General features: G+C 33.5%; 1 protein-coding gene across 4 annotated transcripts in view; it reads right to left on the bottom strand.

Moving 5' to 3' along the window:
• The window catches only part of LOC136804637 (transcription factor Sox-9-B-like), a 34,867-nt gene that overhangs the window by 7,052 nt on the left and 9,104 nt on the right, over positions 1–18,711 (bottom strand). Inside the window, exon 1 of one of the 4 annotated variants that reach the window (XM_067061242.1) lies at positions 17,130–17,772. The exons of 1 other annotated variant lie outside the window; for it this stretch is intronic. In XM_067061242.1, coding sequence (XP_066917343.1) covers positions 17,130–17,150 — 21 coding nt within the window. In that variant the 5' untranslated portion in view covers positions 17,151–17,772. Of the gene's footprint in view, positions 1–7,851; positions 8,032–11,773; positions 11,962–17,129; positions 17,773–18,711 lie in introns of those variants that run through there. 2 more of the 4 variants (XM_067061241.1, XM_067061243.1) reach the window with 2 other exon arrangements.

Genomic DNA, 18,711 nt, shown 5'->3' on the forward strand with positions numbered 1-18,711 from the left:
AACAAAGCGACAAATCTTCTAAAGTCTGTCCTTAAGGGCTCTGACCATAGTGAATTTTTCATAATTGCCGTGTTTAAAATGTGTTTTCTGACTGATGTAACCAACAAAACTATGGCATGTTATACATTTTCTGTTAGAAAAACTATTCCTAAATCTGAAAATTCAAAAGTTGCATTGAAAAAATTTGACGAAGAAGAAAATGAAGACTTTTGCGAGGAAGAGTATATATCAACTTTGAAGAGCTTAGTTTCGGCGAAGAAAAAACATTTTGAAAAATTTTTCGCAGTAGATGGTGTATCTTTTACCGAACAGTAAAAATTTTTGCGGAAAATTTTTGTAAATGCTTCTTTGTCCCGAAATCTTCAAAATAGTGGTTTTTCATCAATTTTTCATCTGGATTTTGCTTACAAAAACAGTCATAACTTTTTGACACATCTTTTTAGAAAAATTTTTCCGCAAAATTTTAAAATAGTTCAATTCTTTCCGGAAAGTTTGAAAAAAGTTCGAAACAAAAAGGTTAATTACCAATTAAAACTTAGCACTTTTTATAAAAGAAGGTGATGCAACATATTATTAACGTCTTTTTAAAGTTCATAACGTCATTCTTGCAATTAAGTTCTTAATTACTCTTAAAGGGTTTGATTAAAAAGCAATTTATAAGGGCAATTCTATTGTTAAAAGTGTTAAAGAATCTAAAACATAACTTTTATGTTCAGATACTAAAATCAATTTTCTGACTATGGTCAGAGCCCTTAAAGGTTAAATTTCCATAAAAGCTAAACTGTGATGCGCACTGTAAGTTTGCTTCTTATAAGAGTGATAATATCTACTTATCGCGTTTCAAAATTCGATATATATTTTGCAATCATGTTTATTCTTTCGAACGAAACAATTCGAACGATGATAAGTAATGTTTAATTTAAGATTTGCTTACAAATCGCGTGCTCCAATTTTTGAATCGCACGTAATTTGCTGAATAGAACTTTGAAAAAGATTTCGACACCTCAAACACAGCGTTATTGCAAAAAAACTAAGCACTTATAATATCATTGTAACAAATATTTTAAAATCGACAAATAATTAACGTTTTCCTGTCTTTAATATTTGTATATTTAATCAGACGGCACGAATCGAGGAAGCTTCGAGTCGCATCAAACGCAGGATATCGGAAATGTAAGAATCTCATAAAAACCCAGCCTACTGACGCTTAAATGACCATTTATTAACAAGGTAATTATCAAAGTTTACTGTTTATTTAGTATCCAGGGGCAACTTAAATTTTAAATGACAAAGTCAATCTTTGAGGTCTTAAAAATCCGGTCGTTTGGTCAGAATGAAGAAGTCTATTGACGCAAGCTTTTGCGGTAATTATACATCAAGTTCATTGACGTGGATACCTTAACTAGGACCTAAGACACTTTTGATTTACTCGCTAGGCCCCAGTATGAGCTTTAACAGAAGAAACGTCCAATTTAATGGATTTCAAGCCAATAACACTCTAGGCCAATAGGCTAGCACTCTTGAGCAGTTTCATGACGAAATCTAAATAGGCCCAAACAATAGCTGTTTAAAGATGTGAAATAATAAAATGACTTAAACAAGGCGAACAACAATATGTATAAACAACGTCCGAAAATCACTCATAACTTCCATATAATATTTGAACGATTGTGGAACGATATTGTGTGCAATAGTTGGAAACTGATATGAAAGCCATTTTGGTAAAACAGATTTATCAATGATCTTTAAACTATGCTAAGATAGACAGTCTGGCATTGGCAAAAACATTAGAGTACATAATGGTTCTTTAATGGTATCTGAAAGTGGGCGAAAAAGAGGTACTTCGTCTAGCTATATGCAATATTTTAACTGTCCAAACTGTGGCAAGCTGTTTGAATAACATAATGTGTTAGCTTTATTCAGGCGAGAACAAGGTATTCGTGGCTATCATTAAAATCTTGACAAACATTTTCAAGATTAATTTTGAAAACATCAATTTTAGTTTCATAAGAGCATTGAATTTGTACACTTTGAAAATAAAATTGATGTCAGTTTCTTGAAACTATAGTTAACCTTGCTAATATGAATTGAACGAGGTGGATTGTTCGGATTACAGAGAGATTTGAATAGTAAAATTTTGAATTACCGAGAATCTACCATATTATACAATGGCTGCAAAATTAAATCCACCCTACTGTTCATAGGGGGGGGGATAAATAGAAATAGTCACAGACAGAATTGTCAAAAACTCCTAAATAAGACTATGCCAAATATGAAGTCATTTCTTTGACTTAAAAACAAAAATGATAACACCAGGGTCACTATCAAGACCAAATTGCTTTTGACACCAGATTTGATAGATTACTAGTTTCCGGAAATAGAAATTCCGGGCAGAAGAACAAGCAATAATGTCAATGGCACGTATAAAATAATTGATTTATAAAATAGATAGGAAAAAAAAAATGAAATAAAAAACACACGTTTTATGTATTGAGACAAACTGGGTTTCCCTTATTCCGGCGGAGATGAAATATATAATTTCTTTATGAGTTTTTCCCGCTTCACCTTGCACTTGTATAATTCCTGTTATACAAATAAATGAGGACACCTAGGTAGACGGACAGTGCAGAGAAAATCTTTAGCCTGGGGGTAAACCATTAACCCTAATAAACCCTGAGTTAAGTTATTTCTGCTATTTATTATTTTTTAGAAAGATGGTAAGCTAATAATGATGGATCAGCCTCAGTATTGGTCAATTTATTTATTTTCATATTGGGGGGGGGGTTGAAGTTTAGTGACACCGCGAGGGCCAGCGGGTTTGGCCCGAGGGGGGGAATTTTTGAAAATTTGAGCTCTACATTACTTGAAAATACACTCAAAACATGCACTTAAAAGACAATAGACCTTATCGGAGTTTTTGATAAAAAATATTTCTAAAAAAGCGATGCATTGCGGGATTTTTTCGAGTGTATTACAATAGAAATCTCTTAGGAATTCCTCGAGGGAATTCTATTGTAATACACTCGAAACAATCCCACAATGCATCGCTTTTTTTAAAATTAAAAAACTCCGATAAGGTCTATTATGACAAATTAAAAAAGAAATATTTGCATTTTGCAAAATAACCATTTTTGAAAAAATTACTTGCCCCCCCCCCCCCCCAGTTGCTACGGCACTGTCGTGTGTATTGTTTTCTCATTTTTCTTTTCAATGCTGGGACTGTAGATATAATTGGGTCGTTAGTTCAAAAATAATGTTACCTTAATTCAAATTTCAATTTCCAAATATTTCTATTTCTACCTAGGTACTTAAGACACGCTAAAATTTTTGATGAACTTAAAATTGCTGAATAAGTACCATGCAACGATGTAAAAATAATAGATAACCAACTACCTCTAGAAGGCACTTCTCCCAAGAGAACAACCATTGTTTTCCTATTGAAATGAGCACTCCTTTAAATAGCTCTGTGTGCAGTGCGTGTTATGCTTTTAGCTAGATTTTTACACACTTTTTGACATCCACTGAATTGATAGAAAATTTGAATTGTTATTTACTGCAAATTTTGGAATTTTTTTCAAAAGATAAAGGTACCAATCTTTAGACAAATTGACTGCGGATCGGCCTGATACCACTTAATCTTCATCTAGATAAATAAACGCACATAAAATGATGTTATCTGAAAAATATATGTGTGATTTGAAGTGCGATATCTAACGAATGAAAAGTGCATGAAGGTTGCCTGATACAAAATAAACAGATGAATGTTTATAGAACAATAATATCTAATTAAAAAATTCCTTCTGTGAGGCTGCCTATAGGAAAATACACTTTTTTCTAACCCAAATTTTAGAAAAATATACATCACGTGATCGATTCTGTCCAATAGAAGGTTGCAAATGAAGCAAGTTTTTATTTAATTGCACTTTTTACGATGCAAAATGTCATTAATATTTTTACAACCGTAACACGGATGTTTTTTGAGAATCAAGGCAAGTTGGTTATCTATTATTTTTACATCGTTGTACCATGCGTTACTTTCCATTATAATGAAATGAAATTAAATACAAATTAGAATTATGTAAAAAAAGTGAGATTATACTCACTTAAAGAGATCAGTCACGAATTAGTGTCAGCAATATTATCATTCGAAACTTAATTTAATCCAGTAAATTATAATTAATTCCGGTTTCCGTTCGAATTATATAATGTGCCTGAAGCACGTATTAGACATCTGAGTTAGACAGAATTTAATATCATTTCTCGAAGTTAACTTCCTGTGCGTTACATATGATAGAAACTAGATGCACGCAAATTGTTAATGTACTCTTCCTACAACATCGTGTGTCTGTAAGACAAGATAAAGTTATTTGGAGATACAAAATACTATTATGATACTTGTTATGTTATGTTTCCAGGATGAAATTATTAGGATGTATAATATGAGAATAGTCGGGAGTACGTATTGAATTATCGCACGAGTCAAATGATTTGTATTTTTCTTAAGCTGCTTGCATCCACTAATGAATGCGTGCTCCTTATAGATATAGATCCTTATATAAACTACCTTTGTAGAGGTCTGCGATTCAAACTGTATTTTTCTAGGAGCGATCCAAGGGGGCTAGGGTGTCAGCACCACAAAAACGGGTTCCCATGTTCATGTCTTCAACCACTCTAATGATTATAAGTTTTTTTCCCTTCAACGATAGTCGCTGGAATCATCCCTGTATATGGGTCCATCAAATGTCATCAATATTGTTAGGTACAGGCCGAACAAGCACTTGGTTCGGGGTTTTGTATTCAAAGCCAGTGGGCTTATTCGAACTATTTTACGATGATTACAACTAATTTTCGCTTCTAAGCTCACACAAAGTACTTTTTGCTATTCGAATTCCTCTGTAATTTGAATAATTTTTTTTTGCGTTTAAGTTCAAATTAATTACAATGAAAATCCCTAAAATAAGTCGGTATTGAGGGAGGGATCAAAGCGAATGGAATGTGCTGAAATGTCTGTAAAGGGGTAGAATTTAAGAAGGAACGAGATAAACTTATTATTTTACCAGATACATTTCGAAAGTGCCCCATCAAAGAAAAATTAGATTAAAGCTATTAATCGGATTAACTAATTAGTGGGTTCTCAAGAGTATTAAGTTTATAATTTGGTTAACAATTTATCACATGATGAGCAGAAAAACCTCAGTAGACCCGGGGGGGGGGGTACTAGGGCAAGATGGGTTACGGGGATGCTCCGCTGGTCAGGTTACCTTTTCTAACCTCCACGAGTCCCAGGTAGGGTTGCAAAAATACCAAAATAGAAAAATCAGTCCCTCGTAGGCTGCCTTTTTTTGGAAAATTTGGGAAAAAAGTAAAAAACTTTGGAATTTCAGTCCCATTCAGGGTCACTTTTTTCGCTAATTTCGAGTTCCACGTAGGGTCCATTTTTCGAACCTCAGCGGAGCACCCCCGTCGGTCGACAAGGGTAGTACCCCCCCGGGCAGTAGACTATAGTACAGTCCCAGTACAGTTGACTCTTGATAATTCGAACTTCTTTTATTGTAATATTTCTATAATTCGAACATCTTTTATTTCTATAATTCGGACTAATTTTCAATCCCCGTCAAGAATAAACGCTCCAAACAACCCTTTAATAATTAGAATGTTGTTGTTCGAACAAATTAGTTTTCCTGTTCGAGCTTGAGTGAGAGAAAGTACTATGTAGTTTTATTTTGAAACCTCGATAGTCATAACGGAAAATATATTTTAATATTCATCAATAGTATTGCGAAGTTTATCAAAGTCTATTCATTTCGTTTTTTGTAATTTTGTTTAGAAGTTTCCTGTATATGCAATTTAAAAGTTTCTCTATTCTTTAAACGAACTAACTCTAGCGCCTAATACATTTGGGGTCTTCATGACTCCGAGCATGCACGGGGGACACAAATTTGTTCGAGTTGAGGATATTTCGGGATATGGAGGAAATTTTATATAAAATTATCAGCTGATGTGTTGGTGTTATAAACTTGTTCCAGTTAAGGAGACATTCAAGTTATGGAGGATTGAGTTTAATAAAATCCATTGTATTTCAAAGGTTTTAAATAAACGTCAGAAGGGCGTCAGAACTTATTAATCACTACAGTATCTATCCAGCGTCCATGATATTGACACACTTTTTTATGAGAGAAAGTGAACAGCCTGAACAGTCGAGCCGCAAATTTCCAGGCTTTAGTAACCATTTTGAGTGAACTTGATTCATTCAAGTTTATCATGGGAAAACAACTAAACAGAGTAAGTTTTCTTATCAGAGTTAGATTTAGCCATAGTCATTATAAAAAACCCCGGTCTGGAAGGCTTTTGTTTCTTTCTATTGTTAACAGTTAGAGCTTGTGTTCGCAAATCGACTTTATTTTGCATACTTTTTGATCATGTGATTGAAATTTAGACCAATCCCAAAAGGAGAATTTGGTAACGTGATCAAAAAGTATGCAAATCGCAACTTGCCTTTTATTTATAACAAAAGAAAATTCGACAATAAAGCTAAAACAATACATTGCCAGACCAGTGTTTTTTTATAATGACTATGATTTAGCTTTCTTCTATATTTTCCACATATTAACAAAATTACTTTTATTGACTTCCTTAGAATTTCTACTCCCTAATTACTACACATATCCCAATTACCACTTAGATCGTTAAGCATAATTCAGTTCATAGCATGCAAGTTTTTGTTGATTTTCCGTGTCAGTGTGCACGATTTCGAAAATTTGCCAAAAAAATGCCAGAATGACTGAAAGGTCAGTCAAGAAAAATATATGTTCATTGAAATGTTTTATTTTGATGACAGTTTTTGATAATGATTGATACATTTAAGGAGAAAAATATCTTGAAAGATTTAAAAATAAAATGTTAAAAACACACACAAGTAGAATGAATATTAACGAAAACATATTTTGAAGATGACATAAATTTATGATACCAGTTTAGGGTTTCAAAAGTATTTGAATAGAAACATTAAAAAGAATTCCCAAGAAATGTGCCATTTGACCTAAATGATGATTTTAAAACCTGGAACTCTCATCAACGATATAAGAAATATATGTAAAAGGCGCTACATGTCAGTGAGTAAAATTCTAATAATTGAAATTGAAAATCCTCTGTCTATTACGAAGCTAATTTTCAAAACTTGTGCCCAAAACCCGGGGGATACTTAAGCAAAATGGAAGCTGGGCATGTGCAAGCCTTTTTCACAATCTTGAAAGTCCCTCAAAGGGCACAAAACCCATTAAAAAGCAATTGAGTCTGAAATTCTGAAATTCTGAAATTTTCGACTAAAATTTGAATATTTTGGCTGAAATTTTGGAGATATAGACTCTCTAATGGTGGCATAAACGGCTGGACAATGAACTAAATTCGGACAAAATTCTCAAAATTCATTTGCCAGATGACTTGCAAACCTAGTACCCCATCCCCCGGGGCCAAAAAGCTTGATATGGAACCAAGTGATGACGTAGAAATGTTAACTTTAAACGACGTGGTTTCTAATTAGCTTTTCCCTATAAAATTTAAAACATTCGACGATCGGTGTGGGACATTTAAGCACACTTCTCTTTCATATGACGCGATATTCGATCTGGTTTGCTACTATGCAATGAAACTCGGTGCCTTTTAAATTGTAAAGAGCCGAAACTAAATAAAAACACACGATAAAAACTTCAATCACGCGTGTGAAAGTCACACCCGAAATTACCAAGTCGAAGTTTTTATTTCCGAAATTGGAGAAAAAGCCAGAAGGAAAAAAAGCTATTATTTGAGGCTTGAGCGTTATCAGGACTATGAAATAAGTAGAAGTAAAAATACCTTTGCTTGCTTTCGTTGAATGCGAAAAGTATAAGTTGTTTTCTTCAGCATTTTTGCACTTGGTAACATTTGGGATTCTAATTTATTGAGTCCCAATGTGCCTTTAATCAATAAAACTCGCGAAAAATCTCCAAACCAGGTCAAGTAAACAATTATTTTTGATATAAACAAAATTCTACACAAAATATTCTTTGGAACCTCTACGTAGCAAAATGTTATTTTTCGTACTAACAATCAATGATATTTTAACCATAAAACCAGATGATATCATCATATCATATGAATATTTGGAAAATTTTGATTGATTGAATCCAAGAAGAAAGATAAATGTCCTTGAAAAATATTTGTTTTGTATTGATTAAGCAATTTTTAGTTCTTTATTGTCGTTATGAAGTGCTTGTCAAGTGCATTTGACAGATAAAAAGTATCGATTTATTTTTTGCACAGATGGTTAAGTCATTTTGTTCTGTAGAAATACCTATATTTTCTTTTCTTGATATGAAGCTAACACGTTTAGCCCCTGGAAAATATCGATTTGAAACGCGATTTGGAATTGTTCATGTTTGCTCAATTTCAACAGATCATTAACCGAAATGAAATGAATCAAATTTTATCAAACTTTTATCAAACGTTTGAGCAAAGTCTTCGAATCTTTGGAATAATTCTTTTTGAGACCTTGCGGAAAAAATACCCTGAATCTGTTTGCTCTAATATCAACCCTTTTGGAACATTTTGAGAGAGTTCCAATGGACTTTTAAAGTAATAATCTACCACATGATTTAACCGTTAAATAGATATGCATGTAAAACTTTACTTTACTATTAAGACCATACCAGGTTTGTGGTATTCTTATTCTAAAGCTTAAGAAATTTTTCAAGGTCTTAAGAAAAGTTTGCTTACGTTCATAGGGTCCCCATAATCTATGCTATCTAATTCCCTCCTTTTATTAATATTGGTGCAAATTTTTTACATTATGGCGTTAAAGAAGAAGGGGTGGTTCAGAAGATACCGCCAAAAACGAAAACTGAAATCCTGTTGGTAAAAACTGTTAGAAATACTAGGTTGTAAAATTTTTCCTTCAAAAACATTTGATTTGCATATAAAGAATTACAATAACCTGCATCTTAAGACATTGAGAAGTTTGAATCATTACCACTTGCAAAATTAGCCCCCTAACAAAAGGCCCGGCGGAAGCGGGGAGACTGGGGAGATTTCAGCCTTCCCAACTTTTGAACAAATGAGATTTCACCATTTATTCTTAAGTCTAAAACAATCCAGTCAACCTAACTTCGGTGGAAGCGGGGAGACTGAGGAGATTTCAGCCTCTCCAATCTTGAGCAAATGAGATTTATTTCTCAAATTCCTGGCGAGTTTTATGTCATTTTGAGCCTGCCAATCACTAAATCTCTTTGAAATTTGAAAGTTATTAGTAAAACCAAAAAAAATCTTACCCTTTTAAAGATGCATGTAAAGTTAAAAACGTTCAGTCAAAATCAAAAGGTAACAGTCTTTTAGCGTTTTAGCAAAAAAACGTTGTGCTAGAGAATGATATATAAAAAAATGTCAATCCAAACAAAAAATTTACGAATAAATAAAATCTGGTTCCAGCTCCAAAATAAATTTGGCGCGTCATTAGACTGTATTTTTCTTAAGTTACATGAATTTATACTAGCTATACCCCCATTTAGTCGGTTGATTACAATCTGAAAACTTTTTTTAGTTTGTTTTACCTAAACCACAATGTAGGGATTTCGCAATACTCAACAAAAATTAATTACAGTAATTTCTTTAATGGCCTGAAATTGACGTCAGTACCTTTCTATCTTTAAGTCAAAAATTCAAATTTGATTGTTCCTGATTAATCACCTTTATCATTCAATTAAAAAAATTTGAATTTCAATTCAAAAATTCCGTCCGTTGCCCCTTTCCTTAAAACTAAAAAGTATAATTTCGAAATAATACTTCGATACAAGAAATTATTTTTCTTTCCTGCTTAATTTTAAAAAGAAAAAGATAATTACTATTTAACGACCCGTTTACAACTATTTTCAAAGATTTCTTGCATACGCACCAGGTCATCGACCATTCTAAAAAAGAAAACACGCTTATGGGACATGTCATTAATTACACCAGAGATTTAGTTTAAACAAAGGTAGGGTAGGACGGCACTCCTTTCGCTTGCTTTTGGTATAACCCGGATAGGGATCAAATCAAATTAACAATCTTGCGCACCTTAGCTCGATGCTTCATGTTACAGCCGCTACAAAATTAAGCGCGTTGTCGCGGCAGTGTAATTACGTGGAATTATGTACCTTTTAATGTGAATGTAACTTATAAAAGGGATCCGAAAAATTTTTTATCCCCCTGGTATCCTATCTTTTGATGTGGTGCAAAATGATTTTTATTGGCACAGTTTCAAAAAAGACATTATAACAAAGGTGCCATTAGGCGCTATCGAAACCCTAATGTATTATATTTTTAGAAATTTCCTTTATTCTGCTCAATTATAAACTCAGATTTTTCACATTAACAATCTTTCCTTGCCTGGCAACTTGTGGATTTCAAAATATTTCATACATAGCTAAAATTAACCGCGGCGGCCCGCTCAGAATCGGAAGAAACATCAACAACATGAATATTGTTCTGGCGAGCAAGTCCGCTACTTGAAGCAACAAAAGCCCCTAGGGGGCAAAAATATTACTAGTTAATTTCTTTACCATCGATGGAACAACGTCAATTTAGTGATATATAAATATCTAGGCTTAGTATATACGGGGCCCCCAGCGGTTTGCGTGAATGCGTGAAAATTAAAAAGAGAATTGCGTGAATTGCAAAAAAAATTTGCGTGATTGCGTGAATTGAAGTGGGGGGGGGGGCTCCTGAACTGAAGGCACCCTAGAACATTTGAACCCCTCAACAATTTTTTTTATATTTTAATGGAAATCGAAGTAATTAATCTTACATTAATCTTAATCGTAAAATAGGTAATTATTCAAGAAAAACCTAATGACATTATCGATCTGTCTTTTTTGAAAAATCTAAGATTTATGCAATGCGACTAGTATTAATGGCCATCTTACGTCCTTATATCATTAGTAACTAGTCGATTTTTAATTTCATTAAAGATCTCATGGACGCAGGGGAAGTAATTAGTGAAAAGAAATGCAAAAAGTTGAGGTACAAAGAGTTCCTAAATATTTCGGATGCTCAATAAAACTGTCAAGAGATTTTTCAGATTGCTAAATCGGTCACAAAATCTTAAAAAAAAGGAAATTTGATTCGATCATTTATGATTTTTCTTTTTGAAAACTACAGATTTCCCATGTACTTTTCATTTCATTTTTCATTTTTTATGACTTGATTATTTAGGAATTTCTCTTTCAGATTTGAAAATATTTTTTACGCTTATCAATTGAAATCAGCTCCCACAAGAAAATCAAATTTAAGGAAAAACAAATAAAAAATTGTAATTCCTTGTGAGAGAAAATTTGACAGTCAATGCGAAAATCCCACTGGTTTTACAGTCAGCTTATACTAAGTCCGAGGTGATACTAACGGTGCTATGGCACGACGAAACGGGTACGGCAGGTACAGCGGTCGCCGTACCAGATTTTCACAAAATACCCGGAATTTTCCTCTTCGTCGGTAAAATCGCTATATAATCGGTTAGATTTCCTTATTCGCCGTACCAGATACAAAAAGCTTCCGTCGTGCCATGGCATTTTTTTTTCCACCAGCAATGCATTGAAAAGGGACTTTTTTCAAAATGCTCATAAGGTTTTCAAGCTAAAAAATAACCATTGGTATTTTGCTCTTTTACTTCACCCGGGGAAACATTCTTAGGTCACAGGAGTGTAACAATGTTTAAAATTTGGAAACAAATGCAAGAAAAAATAAAACAACAATAGATTTCGAAACTTACAGGGATTGCCCAGTTTATTGTATTTCCATGTCCTTGGCTGTTCATGTTTGCGATACCAATTTTAAAAACATTTGTTAACACTAATAAAGGCTCCAATCTAAATATTCCCACATAAATCGTGTTGACCTACCAGGGGAAACTCTCCTTAATGCTCAGCTCAGCTCTCTTTTTGTGCAAAAAAATCAATCTTCAATTTTTGACAGCTAAAACATCTTGTTGATTGGGCCAGCCATATATGGGCACCATTAACCGCAACAAAATCTAATATATTTCGCTTATCCTTAATAACTAGAATTCCACCAAAACTTAATCTCAAAGAAAATTCGAAGAGCAGGAGACTCACTCAACGTCCTTTATCTTTATAAGGAAAGAAATGTTCTCTGTCATAGATGCAAAATTTCTGCATACGATATTTTACTAGATTGTACACAAATCTTGGAATTGTATGAATATTTTATAAGAAACTATGATTCAATCTTGACTAACTTCTAACTAGAAATTGAAAAGGATTCTAGCGTAAGATTCCAGAGAGTTAGGTAGAAGGCTTCATCTACTAAGGTGGTAATGAAAAGGATAAACATGTTAAAAGCGACAGAAAAGCCTTAAAACCACAGAGAAGAATAAATGCGACTGAATCGGAGGCTCAGCCAGAATTTACTAGTTCTTATAAAAAAAAAGATATGGATTGTATTATCGAAACGCATGTTTCCGAGAGGAAACTACGAAACTGATGTTATTTTCATGGTTGCCTAATCCATTTGACAGCGCTGACAGGTCCATTGAATAGTTTCGGATGTATTTAAGGCTTTTTAATGCATGTATCAAGGTCTAGTTTGCGTCAGGCTGAGCCATATGCATATATTTCAAAGAAGTGATTAATTAGAAAGCTTTGGTAAATCTTCCAACTGCAGATTTACATAAAAAGGTTTGAAAAAAGTGTCATTTTCGCAAGAACTCAAACTCTTTAAAGAAGAATTGAAATTGACGGGAGTCAGAATTTGTGCATCAATGAATCTATAAAAACTGAAGCTTTCTATTGCTTTCTTAAAAAGGTTTTATTGCGGTTATATCACTGACAGACTATTGCTCTTAGTTGTCTACTTAGCCACGTTAAAGTAGTCTTCTGTTTTTGTTTGGCATAAACTACTGTATGTGGCTTAATATTAAGTGCACGAAACTTTTAAATCAGGTTACATGGCTTTAATATAACTTAGCTTAGGTGCGAATATCTCTTTGGTAATTAGGCTCCATTTGTAGCTACGAGAGTTTCAGAAACCTTTTTGTTCCAAAAGTTAGCCTGTTAGATATTTTATGCCAAGATCACTCTTTTGCGAATTTTTTTAACCATTTTTTCGGTAAGGAGTTTTTCCTCTAGCGCTACTCTTTTGGTCAGGATAAGTTTTGCAAGGCCTAATCAGCGGGCTCCTCTCAAAAAGATTGGAAAATCACATCAACTTTTCAAAATTTAAACACACATGGCGTTATGTCCCACGAAAGATGTCACGGCTCCTATTATGAATAGCCTGCGGTGTAAAGTCAGCTACGCATATATTAAGGGCTCTGACCATAGTCCAAAAATTGATTTTGGTATTTGAACATAAAAGTTATATTTCAGGTTCCTTAACACTTTTAACAAAGAATTGCCTTCATAAATTGCATTTTAATCGAATCCCTTAAAATTAATTAAGAATTTAATTGCAAAAATGACGTTATGAACTTTAAAAAGATGTTAATAATATGTTGCATCACCCTCTTTTACAAAAAGTGCTTAGTTTTAATGGGTAATTAACTTTTTTGTTTCAAAATTTCTTTACACTGTCCGCAAAGAATTGAACTATTTTAAATTTTGCGGAAAATTTTTCTAAAAAGATGTGTCAAAAGTTATGACTGTTTTTTTAAGGAAAATCCAGATGAAAAATTGATGAAAAACCACTATTTTGAAGATTTCGAGACAAAGAAGCATTTAGAAAAGTTTTCCGCAAAAATTTTTATTGTTCGGTAAAAGATACACCATCTACTGCGAAAATTTTTTCAAAATGTTTTTTCTTCGCCGAAACTAAGCTCTTCAAAGTTGAAATACTCTTCCTCGCAAAAGTCTTCATTTTCTTCTTCATCAACTTTTTTCAATGCAATTTTTGAATTTTCAGACTCAGGAATAGTTTGTCTAACAGAAAATGTATAACATGCCATAGTTTTGTTGGTTACATCAGTCAGAAAACACATTTTAAACACGGCAATTATGAAAAATTCACTATGGTCAGAGCCCTTAAGTCTACAAACCACCAGAAAGTAATAAACAAAAATTCTAAAATCCTTACCATTCTAATCATCTCCTTTTTGAGTTAATGGTGAAATCAGCGCAAAAAAATAATGAGTGCAATCGACAGGAAAAGGTCAAAAAGAGAACTTTCAGCTTATCTGATACCAAAAACCGCATTTTCTTTTTGTCAATTAAGCTTCGTATATGTACATCCTTTAGAGTAATTCAATAATTTGAAATAATTACAATTGGCCAGACCTCTGACGTATTTTAAAACCGTGATTAGACTTAACTTCTCAAGCTGAGCTTTTTTACAACGTATTCAATGATTTACAGTCTGAAAGCGTATGACAAACCCCTTCTCAGTAGGAACTCAATTAAACGTGACATTTTTTATAAAAACTTCAGCTCTTCTCTTAAACTTTGCGCTGTCATTGTTGTGATTATATGTCGTTGCATTTTTGGTTTTCATTTATCAAAATTTCGTGTTTCCGATGTGGCCTTTTGTTAATGACCAAATTATTGCAACATAGTATGGCACCTTTTTAGTACTAGTCTAGTCTTGCTCAGTGTTTGGGAAATTAACAAATTGCTTTGTAGCCTATGGATATCGAGGTTGTAACTACTCAATGGCCTCAATTACTTTTCTGCAATGGGCTTTTCCAGCTTTCCATTCCACTTTATTAGTAAAGACCCTCTGGATATCCACTCTTAAAATATGCTCAGTCCCCTGATATGCTCTCTTATAAAGATGCTTACCACTGTATATCGTATTTTTTACTTGAAAAGACACTTTAACCCCTGGATATCCGCTCTTGTAGAATTTTAACCCCCTGGATATCCACTTTTCGAACAAAAATCGTTAACCCCCTGGATATCCGATATCTTCAACAGAACGGGGGCACGGACTATTTCTGGAAAAGCCCAATGTAAGAAGATTCTTCTTAACCGAGTTGTCAAGGAGACTGTTATATGATCACTTTCCCACCAAAATGACATATCCATGATATGCACTATTGCAATGGCTTCTGACATTACATCATGGACCCAATAGCTGATTCGCTGTAAATGACGTAAAATCAGTTAATACGTCACTTTCAACTATAGTATAAGAAAGCCGCGGCTTTCTTATACTATGTTTCAACTAATCAACTATTGGGGCCGTGGAATACATTGCAATGGTGCATATCATGAATACCGAAATGATAGTCGGTGAATGGTGAATGTAGTGATACCACAGAAAAACTAAGCGTTAGTTTCATTTAAAATTCCCACAAGGAAGTTTAGAATTCAAATTCAATACCCACGCTAAAAAACAGTGGGGGACGTTGGACTAGAAAAAATAAAGCTGATCAATTCTTTGTTTCTGTTAAAATTGAAAAAGAAGAACCCTTTTAAAAACATTAAGGTAAGTGTTGTGGTATGATGATAATTAAATAGTGAGAGAGCTGCGCAGGTTGCAGCTCTGCGTAATTTCGTACAAGCAAACTTACACCATAATTTATAGTTATGTAAAAAAAATATTGAAAAATCGCATCCCACAAAATCCCACGCCAAAAGAAAAATTTTATTTTTTTTCGACCGAGGCCTTGTTTTTTTTCTTCTAGATTTTCCACGTAAGGTTTTTGTTTCCAAAGGTCATCAATTAGTCAGCAAAAATAACGTATCCATGTATAGGATGAAAGTAGTCACCAGATCCCTGATTAGACACTTTAAAGAAGTAGTTAGGGTTATCTGTTCTTACTAAGCATTCTTACTAATCCGATCTAAAACCTCCTTCTCACAGACCCGGAAGCATTTTTTGAGCCAGTGGGGGTAAACATGACTAAAAACTCGACGGGGATTGGTATTTTCATGTTTTTTATGGCCGGGTTTTGAATTTTATTGTTTCGAGCCAGAAAATTCAGTGGGGACAGGGTGGAAGGAATAGCACAATATTTTGCAGTGGTATTTGATTATCTGGTTATTTTCAGCGGGGACAAAATTTAGAATATACTTTATCACTGGGAATAATATTTTGGCCAATTTTTCCAGTGGAATAGGTTTCCTGGGTCTGCGAGAAGAGGGTGTGATCTAAGTCGATTAGCATTAGACCTGACCAGAGGTACCCAGGGATGAAAAGTTCGGTCTAAAGGTTCCGGTTTCCCTTAAATATCATAGTGAGAAAAATGGGTAATGATGTCTAATTCACTTCTGGGGATAAAGACTTTTTCCGCTCCACTGCGGACACAAAAATGGTTAAATTTACCATGAAAGAATCTCACTTTTTAGTATTTATGATATAAAACTCAAATTCAACTGTTAAGCTTTTAATTCTCGAAACCTTTTTATACACGAATGACTGAAATCAATAACAAGTCATAACTATTTATGACTTCATATATAGAGAGTACTTAAGATGACGAACGAAAGTTGACGAGAAGTCCAAGTTTTCAATAACGGTTGGTAATTTATAATACAGTAGATTCCCTTTAACTCGAACCTCTATAATTCGAATGTTTCCTTATATGTCAAAAAGATTTTCTCATCCCTTAAGTTAACAATGCCTTAATTATTCTATATCTTGAATTTTCCATAACTCGAACAACCCCATGTGTGTTCGAGTTATTACTTACTGATATCTGTTACCCCAGCGAAAGTGTTTTTTAATACGTTACAACTCCCTGAAAGGAATGATTGAAGGACATCATTAACAAGCTTGGCCAAAAGAAAAGATCCATATCATCTCAGCAGGTCATACAAGCTAATATACACGTTTTTTTGCTTATAAGAACAAACTATATAAGAACATAAGGCTTCGATGGCCAAAATGTTAATACCAAGTTAATAACATTTTAAGGCTTTGCAAACTCTAAAACACCCAATTTCTTAGGGAAATGCTCAAAAAATGGTAAAAATAAAAACATGTTCAGAACATTTTTAGGCTTAAAACTAAAAAAAGTTGAGAACATCCAAAGGCTTCAAAAATGTTGGATGTTCTTATAAAACAAAACGTGCGTATAGCTGCAGAGCATTATTTCAGTTTAGGATAATGATCCAGTTCTTTCCAAAATATACTACAGTATAAATATTTAAACCGAAGTAAGTGAAACTTACCTCTTCTGATAATATTGCCATTCGTTAAGCTTTCAGTCAAATTTAAACAACTTTGATACAAAGTCTTGTAAAATAACGGTACTTCCAAATAAATTGAAATGAGAATTGCTTAAAACGCAATTTGAAAATAAAGCGATGCGGTACAAAATTACCAAATAAGATATATACACAAACCCAAAAAAACCAGTTTCAGGTGCAATGATTGAATCAAGAGATTGTTCCGTACGGTAATTTCTCTCGGCTAGTCAATAGCGTGATATCAGTCTGCCAAATAATAATGAGATAAAATAGTTCATCAACTTTCTTAAAACGAAAGCTCTATGATTATTGCGTAGTAGTAAATAATTACTTGATTATGTTACATACCATTAAATCAATCAATGGTCCAAAATCAAAGTAAGAAAGTCGAATTATTCGCAAATTAATGTTTCCTACAGTCAAAAATTCAGTTTCGAATCTCATTAAAATGCAAAAGCGTACCAGTATCAATTGTTGCAGATTCGATTTTTTTTATCATTAAAATCACACAAATATAACGCGAATTTCACGTAATTCTATGACGGGGCTCAACACGATCAACGCGAGGCCTAACACGTCTGTAACACATTAAAGCGAGTGTACTGCTAGTGGTAAAAATTTGAACATCAGGAGTGTGGAATGAAGTGATTTATAGGTGATTCACTTCCTTCATCATCAACTAAAACAATAGGACCAAAACAATTGGAAACAATAGGATCAATTGGCCGTATATGGAGATTAAAAAGTAAACCTAAGGATGATGACCTCATCTCTTAAATAAATAGGTGTTTTTCTTATATTTAAATCACAACTTTTTTTTACAACTTTTTGTTATTGATTTCATAATTAAGGCTAGTCTTCGTCGTGTCGTGTGTACTTTTTATTTAATAAGTGTATAGCAAATATAGTATTCATTAAGCTATTTATTGACACAGTAGGTAATAAATCTGGCACCCGAGACTCTATTAACTAACATTTATTTTATCTTTAGAAATCATAAGTAATTTTTGTCCTCTATTGGATTCTCAATATTAGGTTTTGGGATGCAGTAATATTTGCTTAACTATTTGTTTTTATTTACATTATATTATGTTGCAACCGCCTTATGATTGAGTGACACTTGTACGCAGGCGAATTTTATACTTCGATTAATCATATACCAAAGAATTTGATTTAAAGTATCAAAATTCATTGCACGTACAGGAAAAGAGTATTCACCCCTGAATAAACATTGATTAAAATTAAATCGCATTATTGGGTGTCAAAGAATCACCACAAATTTTTCTAAAGAAATATTACACCCCTGTCTCAGGTAGGTCCCAGGGAGATTCATTTAGTGAGAATAGCGAACGAAGCTGAATCCCATCGGGGATGAAGAGTAACCTATTTTTGATGTAGGGCTATGTAAATTATATTTCTTAAATATTAAAAATCAAGTCGGCGTTATCAGAATTACAAAAGAATTTTCCCATTGGGGCGAGAGACAAGAGTTGTCACAATGGGGATGAAATTGCGGGGTATTTTCTCACCAGAAACGAATTTTGAGCCAATTTTTCCAGCGGGG

Source organism: Clytia hemisphaerica, unplaced genomic scaffold (assembly GCF_902728285.1).
Source record: "Clytia hemisphaerica strain Z4C2 unplaced genomic scaffold, Clytia hemisphaerica genome assembly, whole genome shotgun sequence".
Classification (NCBI taxonomy): Eukaryota; Metazoa; Cnidaria; class Hydrozoa; order Leptothecata; family Clytiidae; genus Clytia; species Clytia hemisphaerica.